Raw genomic sequence first — 17,504 nt, 5'->3', positions numbered from 1 at the left:
AAAGAGTGGAACTCTAGTATACTACGCTTTCACAACTCTTTGAAACCCCACAGACATCATTAATAATGAACTTATGGCACCAGACAAATGCATATACTTACTGCTATTGGATCGCTGCGGTGTAAGGAAGCTGCAGTCACTTGTTTAAAACCACCAGGGTACCTATCAACAAAAAGTAGAAACGTCAACATTTTCCCCTGGATAAAATGTGCAAATGAGAAAGACAGTAGGTGTGAAACAGGTGATTGCCTAAAGAAGAAATAGAAAAATTAAATTTAGTCACTGAGAATTGCACGCAGCAAACAAAAGTTAACCTAAAGAGGTTTTTACATCTACATTGGAAAGCTCCAACAACGTATCTTCACTACAACCAGTTACAGGAGCACACTCTATTAAATCATAACCCCTTCGATACAGGTGGAAAATACATTATGGCTAAAGGAAGCTAAATAAGGGAAAAACCGAACTCCTGCTCATCGTGCCGAAAGATGGAAACAAAGGTCATGCTATCACCAAATCTTGGTGGTTCAGGATCCGGCTCTCCTGCGATAATGATAAACGTCTTGGAGTAGTCCTGAAACTAACTTGTCACTGCATACTAATGCAACCACCAGTGCTGCATCCGCTCATTACTACATCAAACGTGTGCGACAACCACTAATGCGGCCACCAGTGCTGCATCCACTCATTACTACATCAAACGTGTGCGACAACCACTAATGCGGCCACCAGTGCTGCATCCACTCATTACTACATCAAACGTGTGCGACAACCACTAATGCGGCCACCAGTGCTGCATCCACTCATTACTACATCAAACGTGTGCGACAACCACTAATGCAACCACCAGTGCTGCATCAGCTCATTACTACATCAAACGTGTACGACAACAACCACAAATGGAACCACCAGTGCTGCATCAGCTCATTACTACATCAAACGTGTGCGACAACCACTAATGCACCACCAGTGCCACTAATGCAACCACCAGTGCTGCATCCGCTCATTACTACATCAAACGTGTGCGACAACCACTAATGCGGCCACCAGTGCTGCATTCACTCATTACTACATCAAACGTGTGCGACAACCACTAATGCAACCACCAGTGCTGCATCAGCTCATTACTACATCAAACGTGTGCGACAACCACTAATGCACCACCAGTGCCACTAATGCAACCACCAGTGCTGCATCAGCTCATTACTACATCAAACGTGTGCGACAACAACCACAAATGCAACCACCAGTGCTGCATCTGCTCATTACTACATCAGAAGTCTGCGACAACCACTAATGCAACCACCAGTGCTGCATCCGCTCATTCCTACATCAGAAGTCTGCGACAACCACTAATGCAACCACCAGTGCCGCATCCGCTCATTACTACATCAAACGTCTGCAACAGCCACTAATGCAACCACCAGTGCTGCATCCGCTCATTACTACATCAAACGTCTGCAACAACCACTAATGCAACCCCCAGTGCTGCATCCGCTCATTACTACATCAAAGGTGTGCAACAACAACCACTAATGCAACCTCCAGTGCTACATCCGCTCATTACTACATCAGAAGTCTGCGACAACAACCAGTAATGCAACCCCCAGTGCTGCATCCGCTCATTACTACATCAGAAGTCTGCGACAACCACTAATGCAACCACCAGTGCTGCATCCGCTCATTACTACATCAAACGTCTGTGACAACTACTAATGCAACCTCCAGTGCTGCATCCGCTCATTACTACATCAGAAGTCTGCGACAAGAACCACTAATGCAACCACCAGTGCTGCATCCGCTCATTACTACAGCAAAAGTCTTAGGCAAAGACAACATGTCCTTTCCCAGGCAGAGAGAGTTGTTATTGCTAGAGTCATAAGAAGGTGCAAAACTAGGCTATGGTAGAAACTTGCATAAACTGAAGTTATTCAGAGCTTGGCACCTAGAGCAGTTCTTAAATTGCCTGGGAGAGAGCTTATTGCATGTCTCCTAGGATACTGCATTGGCCATCTCTAGAGGCTGGAATCAGATTTAAGGCTCTCATAGTATGTGGGGAGAGAAGTTGGCCTAACGGCTAGGTTGGCGACCTTGAATATGGGGAACTGGGCTCGAGTCTCAGCAATGACGCTGAACATCCTGTGATTCTGGGCAAATCACTTAATCGCCCTGTGCCTAACAAAAATGAATGTGTCCTCATGTAATGCAACTGGTGCTATGTAAGGTGCTCTGCTACCCAATTTGGGTCAAGTTCGAGTTATATAATACTCCATAAAAAAAAAAGTCATAAACCCTTACACATCACGTCTTCTACCTTTTACCTAAAACATGCTTTAGGCTCCGAGGGCAAATGTCTCCTAGCTGTAACTTATTTTGTGAGATCTAATGAATAAAGTCCCTGGGTTGTGCTCCAAAATGCTAAAGCGTGATATATTCCAGATACTTTTTTATGGAGTTTCACAAGGTATAGCCTGTTCCTTCCCTTGCTTTATTCATTGGCACTGGTTTTAGAGCTGAATATAGTCAATTATAGCCTAAACAGTTGCATCATTTAGTGTTCCTGCAAACCGTTTATGGCGATAACCATGTAATCTCTATAGGGTTCAGAATTTCACCAGTTTTGTTGTCGTGAACCACTGCATCAAGGTTATTGTGTGGCAGAAGCAGTAGAGGTGATGATGTGGTAACCACACAACCAAGCCATTAAGCAATCCTGCGCATTACAATGAAGTGTGTCAAGTTGCTCTACAACGCATGTCAACACACAAATGATCAGCATCAAAAAGGATGAACATGTTTTACTTTAAATAGTCCAATCTATCTTAGTTGATTTTTGTTACATTTGTAGGAGCCACAAGGTAAAATTGAGAATGTAGACTAAAGGACAGCCACATTTGTTAAGGGGGTGGGTTAGGAGAAAGCAAATACTACAAGAAGCGTGAAAGGCTTGAAAGAGTAAGAATGCCTGGAAAAATAAGAAGTGGTGTGTTTAGTTTTAACTAACGTTTCAGGCCTTCTTGAGGTTGAACCCTTGGAAAATGGAGCTTGCCCCAATTGCCAATGGCAACAGACTAACACGAGAATAGTTCATATTAATTCACTTTAACATATTCATGTCTTAAATTTTGAGTTGGCAAGCCCCAGGACTGTCTTCTGGGCAGAGTGAAGAGGAGTCTTCCAGACTGTGACACCAATAAGCACATCGTTTTAACTAGACGGTGAGATTAACCTGCTCGCAGGTATCCCTGGTATTTATTCAACACCAATCAAGAGTATTCTTCATTCAGTCGCATGACTTATCCACGGAAAGTCAACACAGCATGCCTGACACACACACACGCTTTAGTAATCCCACTTGTTGTACCTTCAAGACACACAAAATATTTCTGGCAGACAACATCCCGAATGGTCGTTACAACGCATGCAGCTTCAAAGTTACCTGGCATGGATGTAAAAAGTGAAACTGTAACCCCCACACCAACTTGCATCCCCTTCATTACTTCATCCTATCCCTCTCCATTGTACGGTAATCAAGTCGTTAACAGTTTGATCCGCGCTCTATGTACATAGAGCTAGAGCGAGAGATCAAGAAAGACCGAGCTGTGCAGAGTGAGAAAGACATGCCATCTTCATTGCTGTGACAGGACTGGGTGTGGCTCTTACTACAGCAAGAAGACATTGGCTTTAGAAGCAGCATTCGTGGAGAAGGGCATTTCACACAGTGCTCTGGCAAACGAAGAATGGCGAGGAAGGAGCATAACTCGGACACCTAAGCGCTCAACGCACACCATTTAAAATCAGGTGCTGCAGGTGAGGTAGGGGACTTCTTCAAGGCTTGAACCTTCTGTTCTATTTTGAAAATCAAATCCTTTCAGACACTTCTCTCCCTTCGATGCAGTGGTACTAATAAATAAGCACTTCCAAACTGTCAGAATGTTGTTCAAACATCAATGTAATGTAGACACCACAGATCCAGGACAAACACGCGATCTCAAAATATTTGACCAATTAAACTTAAAAGGTAAGCCATTATTAAACAGAATTTAAGGTCACATTATAAAACTATATGTTTAAATGAATTAATAAATATATTTTCACAAGTCAAAACAGATGCTCCGGGGAGCTTAGAAAATAACTCAAATATATTAAGAGGCACAAGGTAATCGTGGTTATCGTAATCTTACCCTGTGTGCGAAGAATATACTTTTTGTTCCCATTTGTTGCCGGAGAAAGCGATATGTCTTGTGTTCATTACAACAACGTGGTCTCCACAGTCACCTGCAAATTTGAAAGTACACAGGACGTTACAAGTCTCTATACATAACTTCTGAAACCCTCCAACTAGGTTTTGCTTAATAGTGAGTGTGCGTCTGCAAGATTACAGCATATTTTAAGTTAAATAAGCCCCAACAAGCGGTGAACAGTCAAAGTGTGAAGTTCTACCACATTCACTATGTTGTAGTGCTTAGGATGAAAAGACTCATTCTGTGACACAGATTAAATGAGTTATGCACTTTATTGAAGGAATGGAGTTCTACAAACCTAAAAGATCACCAGGCTAACAGCAGCTACAAACCAAAGAATCCCCAAGTGAATACCACATAACCACCCTACAAGTCTAGACACATGCACCACAAAGATAAACCCAACACAGGTGCAACAGCATTTGAACTTAAATACTTGATGGGCAAGCCAGAACCAAGGAATCAGTGATGACCCTTTCACATGGATAACCTAGGCCTGACCAGCGGAAGAAGGCTGCAGCACCCTCCTTTATTGTGGGAGAGGAGAGAATGGAACACCTGAAGAAACAAGCATTCGCAAAGTCAATAGGTTTGGGCAATCCAAGAGGTACTGGCGTTGTCAATGTCAAAATCTTTTAGCCATGCTCAATAGCAGCACTGCCGCTGTTCAGACTGGCTGAAAGACATGTAAAAAAGTGTTGTGACCCAGCCTGCGCTGTATAATGCAAATAGAATGTAATGAAAGATCATGTGTGATATTTTATTTTCAGACACTAGAGGGTCCCACCACACTGTAAAACAAAGCTAGAATTGAAATGCATTATGCTACTTCATGCAAGTACTGCGTTGTTTTTTTGGCAAAGCATAAACTGATATTGCTAAATAACGATGATCCGGTTACTTTGTTGGCTACAGTGAAACCCAGCCGCTGTTTAAGAAAGAACACAAAGAAAACAAGCATTTGCAATGCAGTAGGTTTCGCATTAGGAAAGTTTGAACTATTGGTATTGTAAATGACAATTTTTTTTATGTATGTGTTGTTTTGAAAATAGCTAAATTAATAGCTTTGTCATTTACAATGCCAATAGTTATAACTTTCACAAATGTGACACCTATAGCATTTGTAATGCAATATGTGTTGTATTTACGTGACTTAGATGTATTGCTATTACACATAACAATGGCTTTTAATTTTTTTTTATTAATTAATACAAGTTATTGTAATTTATAATGGCAATAGCTTAAACTTTTGTAAATAACTTTTGTGAAGATTATGTTCAGTGTATTTTATTGTTATGAAAATCCAAGAACAGAAGTGAAATATTAACATTTTTTGAGACATTTGTAAATAAAGCTTGAAACATTGAGAGAACATATTTGAACCAGTTGTTGTTGAATGGTTGCACAGATTGATGCTGTGGTGGCGCTGAGTGATGTTGTGGTGGTGACGAGTGATGCTGTGGCGTTCAGTAATGCTGTGGTGCCCCTGAGTGATGCTGTGGTGGTGCTGAGTGATGCTGTGGTGGTGTGCTAGATAGATAGAGTAAGTGCGATAGATAGAGTGAGGGCGATAGATAGATAGAGATAGATAGATAGAGTGATGGTGATAGATAGTGAGTGCGATAAATAGACAGATAGAGTGAGGGTGATAGATAGAGTGAGGACGATAGATAGAGGGCTTGTGGGGTTGTGTATGTGTGTGGGGGGTTGTGTGTGGGGGTGGGGTGTGTGTGTTGGGGGTTTGGGGTGTGTCTGTGTGTGGGTGTGTGGGGGGGTTGTGTGTGTGGGGTTGTGTGTGTGTGGGGGGTTGTGTGTGTGGGGGGGGTGGGGGTGGGGTGTGTGTGGGGGGATGTGTGTGTGGAGTTGTGTGTGTGTGGTTGTGTGTGTGGTTGTGTGTGTGAAGGGTTCTGTGTGTTGTGTTTGGGGTTGTGCGTGTTGTGTGTGTGGTTGTGGGGCTTTGTGTGGTGGTTGAGGTTGTGTGTGTGGTGGTTGTGTGTGGGGGTTGTGTGTGGGGGTTGTGTGTGGTGGTTGTGTGTGGGAGTTGTGTGTGTGTGGGCTTGTGTGTGTGGGGTTGTGTGTGTGTGGGTTTGTGTGTGGGGAGGTCTGGAGGTTGTGTGTGTGGGGGGTTGTGTGTGGGGGGGTTGTGTGTGTGGGCGGTTGTGCGTGTGGGGGGTTGTGCGTGTGTGTGGGGGTTGTGTTTGTGGGGGTTGTGTGTGGGTGGGGGGGTTGTGTGTGGGGAGGGTTGTGAGGGAAACTGGGAGAGTGTATAGGACACCAGTCGAGAGAAGGATAGGAAAAAGTATCAGAGGCAAGAGATCACAAAGGAGAAATGACATTCAAGACAACATGTGAGAGGTTGTGAAAGATGAGAAGGGGTTCGAGTGGGGCTTGAATAATGTCCAGTTATAAATACGGTGACAAGGCTTACTGGACTCTCTTGTTTACCTGCTCATTATGTTGAATTGTTACTTGCACGTGGGAGACATTATCTCGCTATTTTATGTTTCCTTCGATTATTAGGTAACTTACTTGGTCATGATATAGTCAAAGGTCAAGTGATGTATGCTGTATACATCTCTCCATGGTGAGCGGAACGATTTACCATTGTTGTCAGTGGGCTGTGCTTTGTAAGCATTCATGTTGATGCAATTCCAAATTTGATAGTGTTATGTCTTATCTCTTTGAAACTTAAAGAAAAGGATGTAATCATTGTTTCTGACTCATCGGGTTTGTAAATGCACAGTCCTGCACTCATTTTCTGAACATTTTCCAGGTGGAATATCACAAAATGAAAATGTGGTCTTTAAAACCTATAAAGGTTTGACCAACAGAACTGGCTCAATGTGTTTTCAAAAGCACAATTTGCACATATTTTCTAAAAGTACCATTAGGACAAAGGTGAGCGCCACTCTCAATTTCCAGGTCTTGTGATAACTGGGTGAATGTAGCTCTTACTATCAGTTTGACCAGGAAAGATCCAATTGTATTTGGTCTGTAGTTGTTAGGGTCATGCAGGCCAGGTTTGTTTTCTTTAAGAATGGGTGTGTGTATGCCTTTTTTAAAGTCTTCTGGAAAGACTCCTGTAGTTAAAGAATTATTGATGATTTTCCTTACTAGTGTGGAAGCAGTGGTAGTTAAAAGAATTTTCTTTAAGATTTGTGGTGGACAAGGTTCGGAAGGGCAACTGGTGGGCCGTGCTTTGACCTGATCACTTTGAATGAACTTTTATACCTTTCACTCTCTATAAATGCTGCATACATGTAGCTGATTTTTGATGCCTGCTGGATCATGCACTTACTTAAGAGCATCAATCCTGCGCCAGATGCCTCTAGCTCGGGCACCATCAATGACCTAGTTCTTCAGGTCACCCAAGTGGTAGAGTTGGATTATGATCATGTAAAACGAGAATTCCATTTATCTAGTACAAAGTAGCCACAGCAGCATTTGTCAGTGTGGTGATGGTTGTGCATATTTCTAAGATCGTTATTTTATTGTGGATAAACTTGTTTTTAACTCATTCATGCTGTGGGCGGCACTGGGTAGGTGAAATGTATTTCCACAAGAGCCTGGGTGGTATTAGACTCATGTAGTGTGACTGCCCTCTTCATTGCGGATTAGTATTGGTATTGCCTATCACCATTAATTTTGTGTTTGCACTTAGGGGTGTCTCAACTCGGCAGACAAAGGCTCATAAATCACATGAAAGGGTGGGTGGATGGGTAGATGGATGAATGAGCAAGTGAAAGGATGGATGAGTGGAAGAACGGATGAATGAAATGGAGTGGATGATAAAATGGCGGATGGATGGAAGAGTGTAAAGGTGGATGGATGGATGAGTGAAAGGGTGAATGGATGATGACTGAAAGTATGGATGTCTGAGTGAAAGGCCAGATGGAAGGGTGGAGTAAGAGGGTGGAGTAACAGGGCGGATGTATGGATGGATGAGCAAAAGAATGGAAGAGTAAGAGGATGGACGAGTAAAAGGATGGATGCCGGAGGGTCATTAACCCCCAACTTTAGCCGCTACAGCGTAGGTGAGGTTCTTGAATGGCTTCTTCTGTCTGCAACTTCGCATGCAGATGAGTGTGTGATAGGATGGGTGGATGGATGTGAGTGAAAAGTGGATGAATGGGGGAGTAAAATGATGGGTGGGTAGATGGGTGAATGAATGAAAGTATGGATGGCTGAGAGAAAGGATGGAAGAGAAAGGATGGATGAATGAGTAAAAGAATGGCTGGATGAGAGAAAGGAAGGACAAGAGAAAGGATGGATGAGTGAAAGGGAATGGAGTGAAAGGGGATGGAGTGAAAGGGGGTGGAGGGAAGGATGGATAAAAGGATGGATGAGTAGAAATATGGATGGATAAGTGAAAGGGTGGGTGGATGTATAAAAGGGTGGATGGAAGGATGAGTGAAAGAATGTATGAAAGTGTGAAAGAATGGATGAATGAGTGCAAGAATGGATAAATGAGTGCAAGAATGGATAAATGAGTGCAAGAATGGATGAATGAGTGCAAGAATGGATGAATGAGTGCAAGAATGGATGAATGAGTGCAAGAATGGATGAATGAGTGCAAGAATGGATGAATGAGTGCAAGAATGGATGAATGAGTGCAAGAATGGATGAATGAGTGTAGAATGGATGAATGAGTGTAGAATGGATGAATGAGTGTAGAATGGATGAATGAGTGCAAGAATGGATGCATGAGTGAAAGGGAGAGTGAATAGATGAACAGACGAGTGAAATCATGATGGATGAGTGAAAGGATAAATGGATGAGTGGGTGGAAGGGTGGGTGGATTAGTGAAAGGGTGGATGAATTGATTGAAAGGGTGAATGGATTGAGTGAAAGGATGGATGAGTAAAATGGTGGATAGAGAGATGGATACGTGAAATGGTGGATGTATGTATGGATAGATGGATGGATGGATGGATAGGTTTAATAGATAGGCTTGATGATGGATATGTTTGGATATGGATGGTTGGGCGGAGGAATGGTGGAAGACAAAGGTGGATGAAAGAATGGATGACAGGATGTAAAGGTAAAATTATAGATAGGTGGACGAATGGATGAATGTACAGATGCTTGGATGAAAGAAATAAGAGCTCTTCTGGAGAGGGTCGCGATGACTTGCTTCGTTTGCTTGGTGTCAAACATTTTGGTTATAAGTGGGGGGGGCATTTTCATTTCTGGCTACAGCCTTGTTCTCACTAATTTAATACGCCCGTATTAAATTGCTCTTCTTGAAATGCATACTTTTATTTTGACCCACAGAGTAGTCTTTAATAGAAATACCGATGCCACAACGCGAGTTAGAACTCGCAATAATTGCGCGTTCAGAATTTGTTAGCTACCTGAGATCCCACGGTTGGGACCCTGGAGTCCCCCTGTGCGTGCCGACCCGTAGGAGCAGCCCAACCCGGGTCTCCCCCGTGGGAGCAGCCCAGCCCGGGTCTCCCCCGTGGGAGCAGCCCGGCCCGGGTCTCCCCCGTGGGAGCAGGCCAGAGGAGCCGGCCATCCCTGCAGTCTGTGCTCCCCTGGGAGGCTGGCGCTGAGGCCGGTAGCATCCATTCTCAGGCAGGCTGCAGGCCGCACATGGCAGTGCCGAGCAGTGAGTGGCATTCCAGCACCAGTCCGGGCGGGGGCTGGCGGAGGGGCGAGCATTGCTCAAACTCCCGTGACACGGTGGGCGAACTCTGACCTTGGGCCGGGGGCAGAGAGGAAGGGGGCTGCGGCTAGGGATGGTGAGGGGATAAAAGCTGTGCTCAACCTTGACTGAGTTACAGCTGCTCCTCACATTAGCATGAACGCTGCCTGGTTAATGTCTGCCATGGGAAAGCGTCACTTACGTCTTCCCTCAGTTCGGTGGCTGGGATTTCTTTATTAACCCCTCGCTTTCCAAACACCTGCGCTAGAGGTGCACCGGGGCCAATTAAGTAAGTCATCGGGTAAAGAGAGTTCCATGTGAAGCAGTGTCTCGTTCCACCCCTCTCAAATTTTGGATTATTGCCGACAGCCTGGAGTGCGGACTGGGGTCGGCGGGACAGGCATAGCTTGACACCTGAGTGCACGCATCGACCCTTCTAGCTGTCAAAACGGGGAGACGACCCTAAATTCAAGCGTAGCGAGGCCTGATGTGACGTGACTGACACTGCCCCGACCCTTCAGTTTCGAGCTTGCTAGTAAGTGTCTCTCCATTGCGCCACGGTCATAGAAAGGAAACCTTTTCAGTTTACTAGCAGACCTGGCGTATCCCGGCCCTGCCAGGAAGAGCAGCTAAGAAAGGCCAAGAGGCAGGAAATCACTTTCAAAACTCGAGCGGAATAAGGAACCCACAGTCACGAGGCAGTCACTGGCTGTCCGCGTTTGTATGTCTCATAAATCAAGACTCTGCTGGTTGTGTGAGAGTATTTCCAAAGCGAAATCCTTCCCTGACTGAAAACAACCGCCAGTAGAGTCGTGGTGGTCGTGAAAGGGAAGGTGTGACACAAATGAAATTATTCACCCTCTGCCCCTGACCCCGGGTGCCGAGTACATTTATTTGGTTGATATCTCTGCAGTGGCACAACCACTAATATGTTTCACAAATCAGTTTGTAAAATGTCAAATATCGTTTACAAGGTAAAACAAGTCAGGTCCCGGGCCGGCAGCTAATCACAGCGGCCCGGGGAATGACGTCACGGGGGTGTCCCGGGCCGGCAGCCAATCACAGCGCGGCCCAGGCAACAAGGGGCGGGACTTAAAAAAAGACACGGAAACGCCCCCGAATCGCGTTCCGACGGGAAAGAGGGATTGACAGCCAATCTCTTCCAATGGCTAGCCTCCATTTATGGAGCTAGCCAATGGAAGAGACGGCGGGACAAAGCCCCACACTGTAGGATCATAAGATTTCGCCCTGGGCGGAGCACTGCTACGGCCAGGGCGAAACCTAAAAAAAACAGGAGCAGCTCAAAATGAAGCGAAGGAGACGGAGTTTGTAAAACCACGAGCAGGAGTGCTCAAACACAAACAAAAAAGTAGCTCCGAAAACGGGAGGACTAGATGGACACAAGTACTTGGTCCATGCTCTAGGGGAGGGCTATAGACAAGAAAAGGCAGGACGCATGCATGCCATGGACAAATGGGGACAAAGGATATGAGGCTGGCGATGGAGCAACCAAAGGGTAAGCCTATGGGCGAGTTGAAGCCCACAGATTGAACACAACACGACTCTTTGAGACCGCACATGTGCTGTCTAGCTAAGAGTTAAAAACAAAACTTTGAAATGCTTTGATTTCTGGCTCGATGGACTTTCTCTGAAACAATATGTAAAGTGGTAATTAGCAAAGCTACAGTCTGTGATTGAGTCACATTCCCCACTCTTTCGGGGTGTTCACAACAAAATATAATTAAACAAAAAAAGACATTCAGTACACTGAATTTACTAGCTGCAAACAGATTGGGTCAGGAGATAGAAGTAAATAGTTAATGGACATGGCTGCAAGTGATGTTGCGTAAAAGTCTGGAGAGAGTGAGCCATGTTAACAACACCATTCAAACTCCTGTTCTTGCAGCATTTATTCCCCCGAAAAATACAGAATCTCGCCTGATAAAACCGCAGCTTTTTTATAGATATCTAGGAAGGAAAAACTTGGGTGACAACCTCTGTTGCCAAATAGAACAACGCAAAGTTAAATATGTGGTTATAACTCCCAAATCTTGATTTCAGAAATCCTGTTTTGTTGAGAAGCCAGTCTGTAAATTTCACACAATGCTGCAGAAATGCTTGCAGTACTGAGCATTATCTGCATTTGTAGATTTAATATTAGGAGGGAAGTGATAGTGGCTGCTGATAATATGGGGAACACCTACACTGCATTTTCTTTGTTGTTATTCAGAAACACTTGCAATTTGCAAACTTAACTTTAGAACTAAAAAGACAGGAGTAAATGTGTAAATTAATTGAAGACTGCTCCAAAACACCTCCATGTTTTAATGCAGTGTAGGAAAGGGGATATTTGCACATGGAAAAAACATTGTGTGAAGAAATAAAGGAGGAATAAAGATAAAAATATGAAAATGGGCAAGTGCATCCTTCCACCATAATTGCTCCACAAGGCTGCACTCAGTGTCTCGTGGTTGCTGGTGAGTGGGTCTAAGAAAAAAGCACTAGCGGATTGAATTGAAGGAAGCTCCAACAGCTGCAAGGAGATCTTCTTGAATATCAAGAACTTCACCTTACACTCAGCTTCCATTAACATCATCAATTCCAAACAATTCTGCGATTACCTATTCAACTTCTTCCACAGCAAATTCCCAAGCACCTACAGCAACTTCCCACCCCAACCCAACCCTAGCGAATCATTACCAACCTACCCACCACCAACTAAGGCAGCCACGAGACTGAATGGCCAATGGTCACCAGAAACGGCACAGCTTCAATCATGGGGGCCATCCTCTCAGGGGGCCCAACAAATCAATGCTATCTACAACCTAGAAACATCAGCTTGACCACCTTGACCCACATCATCAACACCTCCATCATGTCAGCCAGTTTCCTGGATGAATGGAAACTTGCAGAAATCAATGCCCTTCTCAAAAAGCCTTCAGCCGACTCGAACCATCTGAGCACCTTCCAACTTATCCCCCTGCTCTAGACTCAGCCAAATTGATTGAGAATGTCATCAACAAGCAATTCACAACCCACCTCGAGCTTAACCTGCTACTGGACAACACCCAATCAGGGTTCTGAAAGAACCACAACACAGAAACCGCACTCATCATGGTCACCGATGACATTCAAACCATCCTGAACCGAGGAGAAATAGCTCTGATCCTGCTCGACCTCTCCGAGACCTTGAACACGGTCTCCCACAACATCCTCATCAGAAGACTCCACAAAATTGGCATACAAGGGTCACATTTAACTGGATCTGCTTCTTCCTCATGGGAAGGATCCAAAGGGTCAGACTGCCACCCTTCACATCAGAGTCTAAGGACCTGAGCGGAGTCCCACAGGGACTATCCCTCAGCCCACCCTTTTTAACATATACATGATACCACTTGCCAACATCATCTGATCACAAGGTGTCACCATCATCTCATACGCTGAGGACACCCAACTTATTCTCTCCCTGACAGACAGGACAACCAGAATCAACTTCACACACTGAATGACCATGGTAGCAGATCGGAGGTGAACCAACTGCCAGAAGTTCAACTCTGACTCGATGGAAGTACTGGTCTTCGGTAACAAGACCTCCCCATGAGACTTCACATGGTGGACGTCGGACTAGGACCAACACCCACCGACCAAGCAAGAAATCTGGGGATAATCCTAAACGACCATCTCAACTGGACGGCACAAGTCAACGCAGTGAGCACCTCCTGCTTACACATCCTTACACATGCTGCCAAAGACCTTCAAATGGTTGCCACAGAACACTAGCAGGACTGTCACACAAGCACTCATCACTAGCAGTCTTGATTATGGCAACTCACTATATGCCAGAATCTTCAAATAACTCCTACACAGACTCCAGACTGTCCAGAACACCGCTGCATGACTTATACTTGACAGGACCAGCATACCTGAACAGCCGCATACACTTTCATCAGTCCGCCACACACCTATGCTCCCGCCTCACTTGAACACCCCCCCGCATCCGCAAAATTAAAGCTGGTCGCTCATTCTCCTACATCACATCCAGCACATGGAACTACCTCCCTCAACGCATCAGAGCCTGCTTCACACTTCTTGAGTTCCGCAAGAAGGCGAGGACCTGGCTCTTCAAATAACACAGTGGAGACCACACACTTACACACCTGTCCAAGCGTCTGGATACCCTCATGGGTGATTAGTGGACTATACAAATCTACATTACATAACAAAACAAAGAAGGCCGCAGGACAATACATGGAAATCTACCAGAAGGTCAATTTCTAGGAGAATTTGTGAGTAAGGATTTTGTCAATCAACAAAAATGCACAAATCTACAAATTGTAAGCCTTCATCTATGTTGGATAGATTTGCCGGTTTAAGATTTTTTTCGAGCCCCGCATACAGCATGAAGCAAAGACAAATGGAGACTGGAGTGGAATGAGGACAGGTGAGAACTTATGGCAGCAACTCAGCAGAGTGCTATTTGCCATATCCAAAACAAACATCAGCATGCTGCATAAGCTAAAGCAGGTAAAATATGCTGTGGGCTGCCCTCAATTCCAGATAAACTGAAAACTGAAGTCATCCTGTTCAGATAAGTGCTATCATTGCAATAAATAAAAGTGCACAAATGAACATATGTTGGTAGATGGTCCAGAATAAACTGAACTACAAGTCGGACGCTCCAAAAAAAAAAAAAAAAAAAACATTTAAATCACATTTTTATTTTAAATAAGTTACACCTGTAGCCTCTGAGCTTCGGGACTACATGCAGAACTGTATGCTTTTTTAACGCCAAAGGCATTTGTAATCCATAGCGCCAGAAAACCAGAAGCCGGCCGGCAAGTTTAAAATGTAGGATTGGATCCTTGGATTGAGGAGTTGGGAAAGTTACCAACAAGGGTAAGAGGGAAAGGGAGAACCAGTTTCAGAACATTCAATAGCATAAAATTCCAGACCGACAGAATCTGATTCAGAGTGAATGGCTATACTATTATAAAGTATTTTTGTTGAAAAATATACCAAATTATTATTAATAATATTAAGCATTATTATTCGTTATTTTTTATTAAAATAGAATATATATATATATATATATATTTTTTAAATGGAACAACATTAAAGAACCTTACTGCACACTGTTTTGGTCCGTTTAAGAAACTGCTATGGTCTCTACCATAATAAACTCAAAAACAACCGTCCATGCCAATATCGTGTTGAGCTTCGACTACGGGAACGTTTTATATTTGGGCATATCACAGACACTACTAAGGCGTCTTCAAGTAAAATGTTGTGGCACATCTACTGATGCATATTCCTCAACATTGTCCATGTTGCCCACCTGAATGACCTGCATTGGCTATCAATTGTAAAGTATGGTAATTTAAAAGGTATTTGCTTTGCTTTCCACGCTTCTGCTGACCAGGCCCCCACTACTTGCAACACCACATTCATACTCCTTCCTGGACACTTGGGTCTTCAGACTTAAGGTCAGTCTAGAACTCTAGACTGAAAAGAGCCAGACAGGAAGGGTGTTCCTTCAGGTACCTGACCCGTAAACTCTGCAGCTCTCTAAAGCTTTATCTGCGTCAGACCGTAGCGAGCCTTTGGGAACCAACCGAGGACGTGGTTGTTTTAATGCCGCTGCCCCGATTGCTATCTGAGTTTTTTGTTGCCCAATCTTCAGCGATGGGGCACTGTGCTTGGGCAGTCATTCACTTTACAAATCCAAAACAGAAATATAATTCTACCAATATTGGATTAGTAATCGGCATTATTAATAATTTAGTGTTAACTACTTAAGAAATGGTAAGTATTTATTATTATTTTTTTATCGTTAATACTAATAACAATTTTGTAATAGAAGTCTACATTATCTGTCCCAAGGTGTAAATAAATTTGGCTCACGAATGGACCACCACAATTTCCTCAACAACAGCAAGGGTGTACGTTTAAAACGGTCGAAAAACGCTAAGGTTTTTAAACTACAGCGCTACTCAGAACAAATTAAAAATGTAGTCCTGTAGATAATTTATAATAACATTTAAAGTAGAAAATGAGAGCGTTTTTCAAGCACACTCATCATAGCCTATACTGACACCTAAAACCCCCACAAGAGAAATTTCAAGCAATATATAAGATCGCTACATAAGGCAATGAGACAGCCACACTCTGGCTCACTTGTGCAGAACTAATTTTTCTTTTGTCCTTTCACACTGCAAAGATCAGAAGAAAGCAGCCTCAATCTGAGGTGACATGCTCAATAATCTCTCTCCAAATTTGATTTGTAGCCACATTCCACTTTTTAGAAAAGCATAACTTAGAGTCCCTTTCAAAACAACATATTCAAATTAAGTCGAGCTTCTAGTAGCAGATTTTTTTCTCTTTGCCACAGGAACATGAGCACTTTAAGCACTGAGAACATTTCGGGTGTTGTGAATGCTATATGTATGTTCAATCTGTCAATTCGGCTTTCAAATGGCATTTACGCAAATCTAGAAAAAATGGCTTTTTGATCAGGCATAGTGAACTTACAATAAAAGCTAGAAATGTTCAGTAATACTGCGCCATTTACTTCTACAGACTCAATAACACATTCACGCATTTCTGTCTTAATCCGTTTAAATCTCTGGTTCTTTATACACACATGTGCATAACCAAATTTTCATAAAAGTATGAAAAGGACTCTACCGATCAATGCCTAGAGCGGCTGCCTAATCTGGTACCAAAAATATTATCTGAATAAATTCACATTAAGGATGTGACTCTTGACACAGACACAGACACAGACACAGACACAGACACAGACACAGACACACACACACACACACACACACACACACACACACACACACACACAATAATCAGTGAAGACCAGTGTGATTATGATGGGGTGAATTTTAGTAGGTTGGGTGCGTCTTTGGGTGTCTGGCACAGATACCCCTACATGCAGTACATCATCAGCCAGGCTAACTTGAATCCAGTATGCCCAGACGTAGGTCCCTTGCTCATTTTGCTACTTAGCCTGGCTGATGGCGGCTGATTAGCCAGAAACCGGTCCCAGGATGCTCGTTTCCGGTCCAGGGAAGATATGGCTTGGCAGTTCGGGCTTGACTGTTCCCATGAGACACAGGGTCAGACTGATTTGCATATGGCCATGTCTGAACTGGGGTGGCGGAGTGAGCTAAAGAATGATGATGGATTAAACCCAGATCAGTTGACTGGGGGTGAGTGCTTGCAATGTTCAACACTCCGTCCATCATCCCCTTTGGTTTTGTCATATAAACCACCTTGCATGATGGGTAAAGCCTCATGACGCAGTGAGGAAAGAAGAATAACTCACGAGGTGAGAGCACAGCAAAACTGATTCCATATCTCAAGAGGTCGGCACCGTTAACCACAACTGCTATTCCGAGGGTTACCTCACCCGCGTCAGATTCAAGGTGCGAGGCGAGGACAGAACTAACAGTGAAACTAGGGGTTAACTTGTTTACATGCTAATAACAAAATGAACTGACAAACATGCCTGTATTCATATAGTATAACAAAACACTTCTCTTTTGCGCAACAAACAAAAAAAACACAATTAAAAAGTGGCATTTAGTCAAACAAAATGATCC

The 17,504-nt window shown here is 43.8% G+C and overlaps 1 protein-coding gene across 1 annotated transcript in view; it reads right to left on the bottom strand.

Annotated features, from left to right (window-relative positions):
* The window catches only part of MRPL13 (mitochondrial ribosomal protein L13), a 116,450-nt gene that overhangs the window by 53,501 nt on the left and 45,445 nt on the right, over positions 1–17,504 (bottom strand). Inside the window, exons 3-4 of the mRNA XM_078686834.1 lie at positions 4,185–4,278; positions 102–162 (exon numbers count right to left, since the gene is read on the bottom strand). Coding sequence (XP_078542960.1) covers positions 102–162; positions 4,185–4,278 — 155 coding nt within the window. The remainder of the gene's footprint in view (positions 1–101; positions 163–4,184; positions 4,279–17,504) is intronic.

This window comes from Lissotriton helveticus, chromosome 4_1, assembly GCF_964261635.1.
Source record: "Lissotriton helveticus chromosome 4_1, aLisHel1.1, whole genome shotgun sequence".
NCBI classification, from domain to species: Eukaryota; Metazoa; Chordata; class Amphibia; order Caudata; family Salamandridae; genus Lissotriton; species Lissotriton helveticus.
This window is presented reverse-complemented; position numbering and strand designations above follow the sequence as displayed.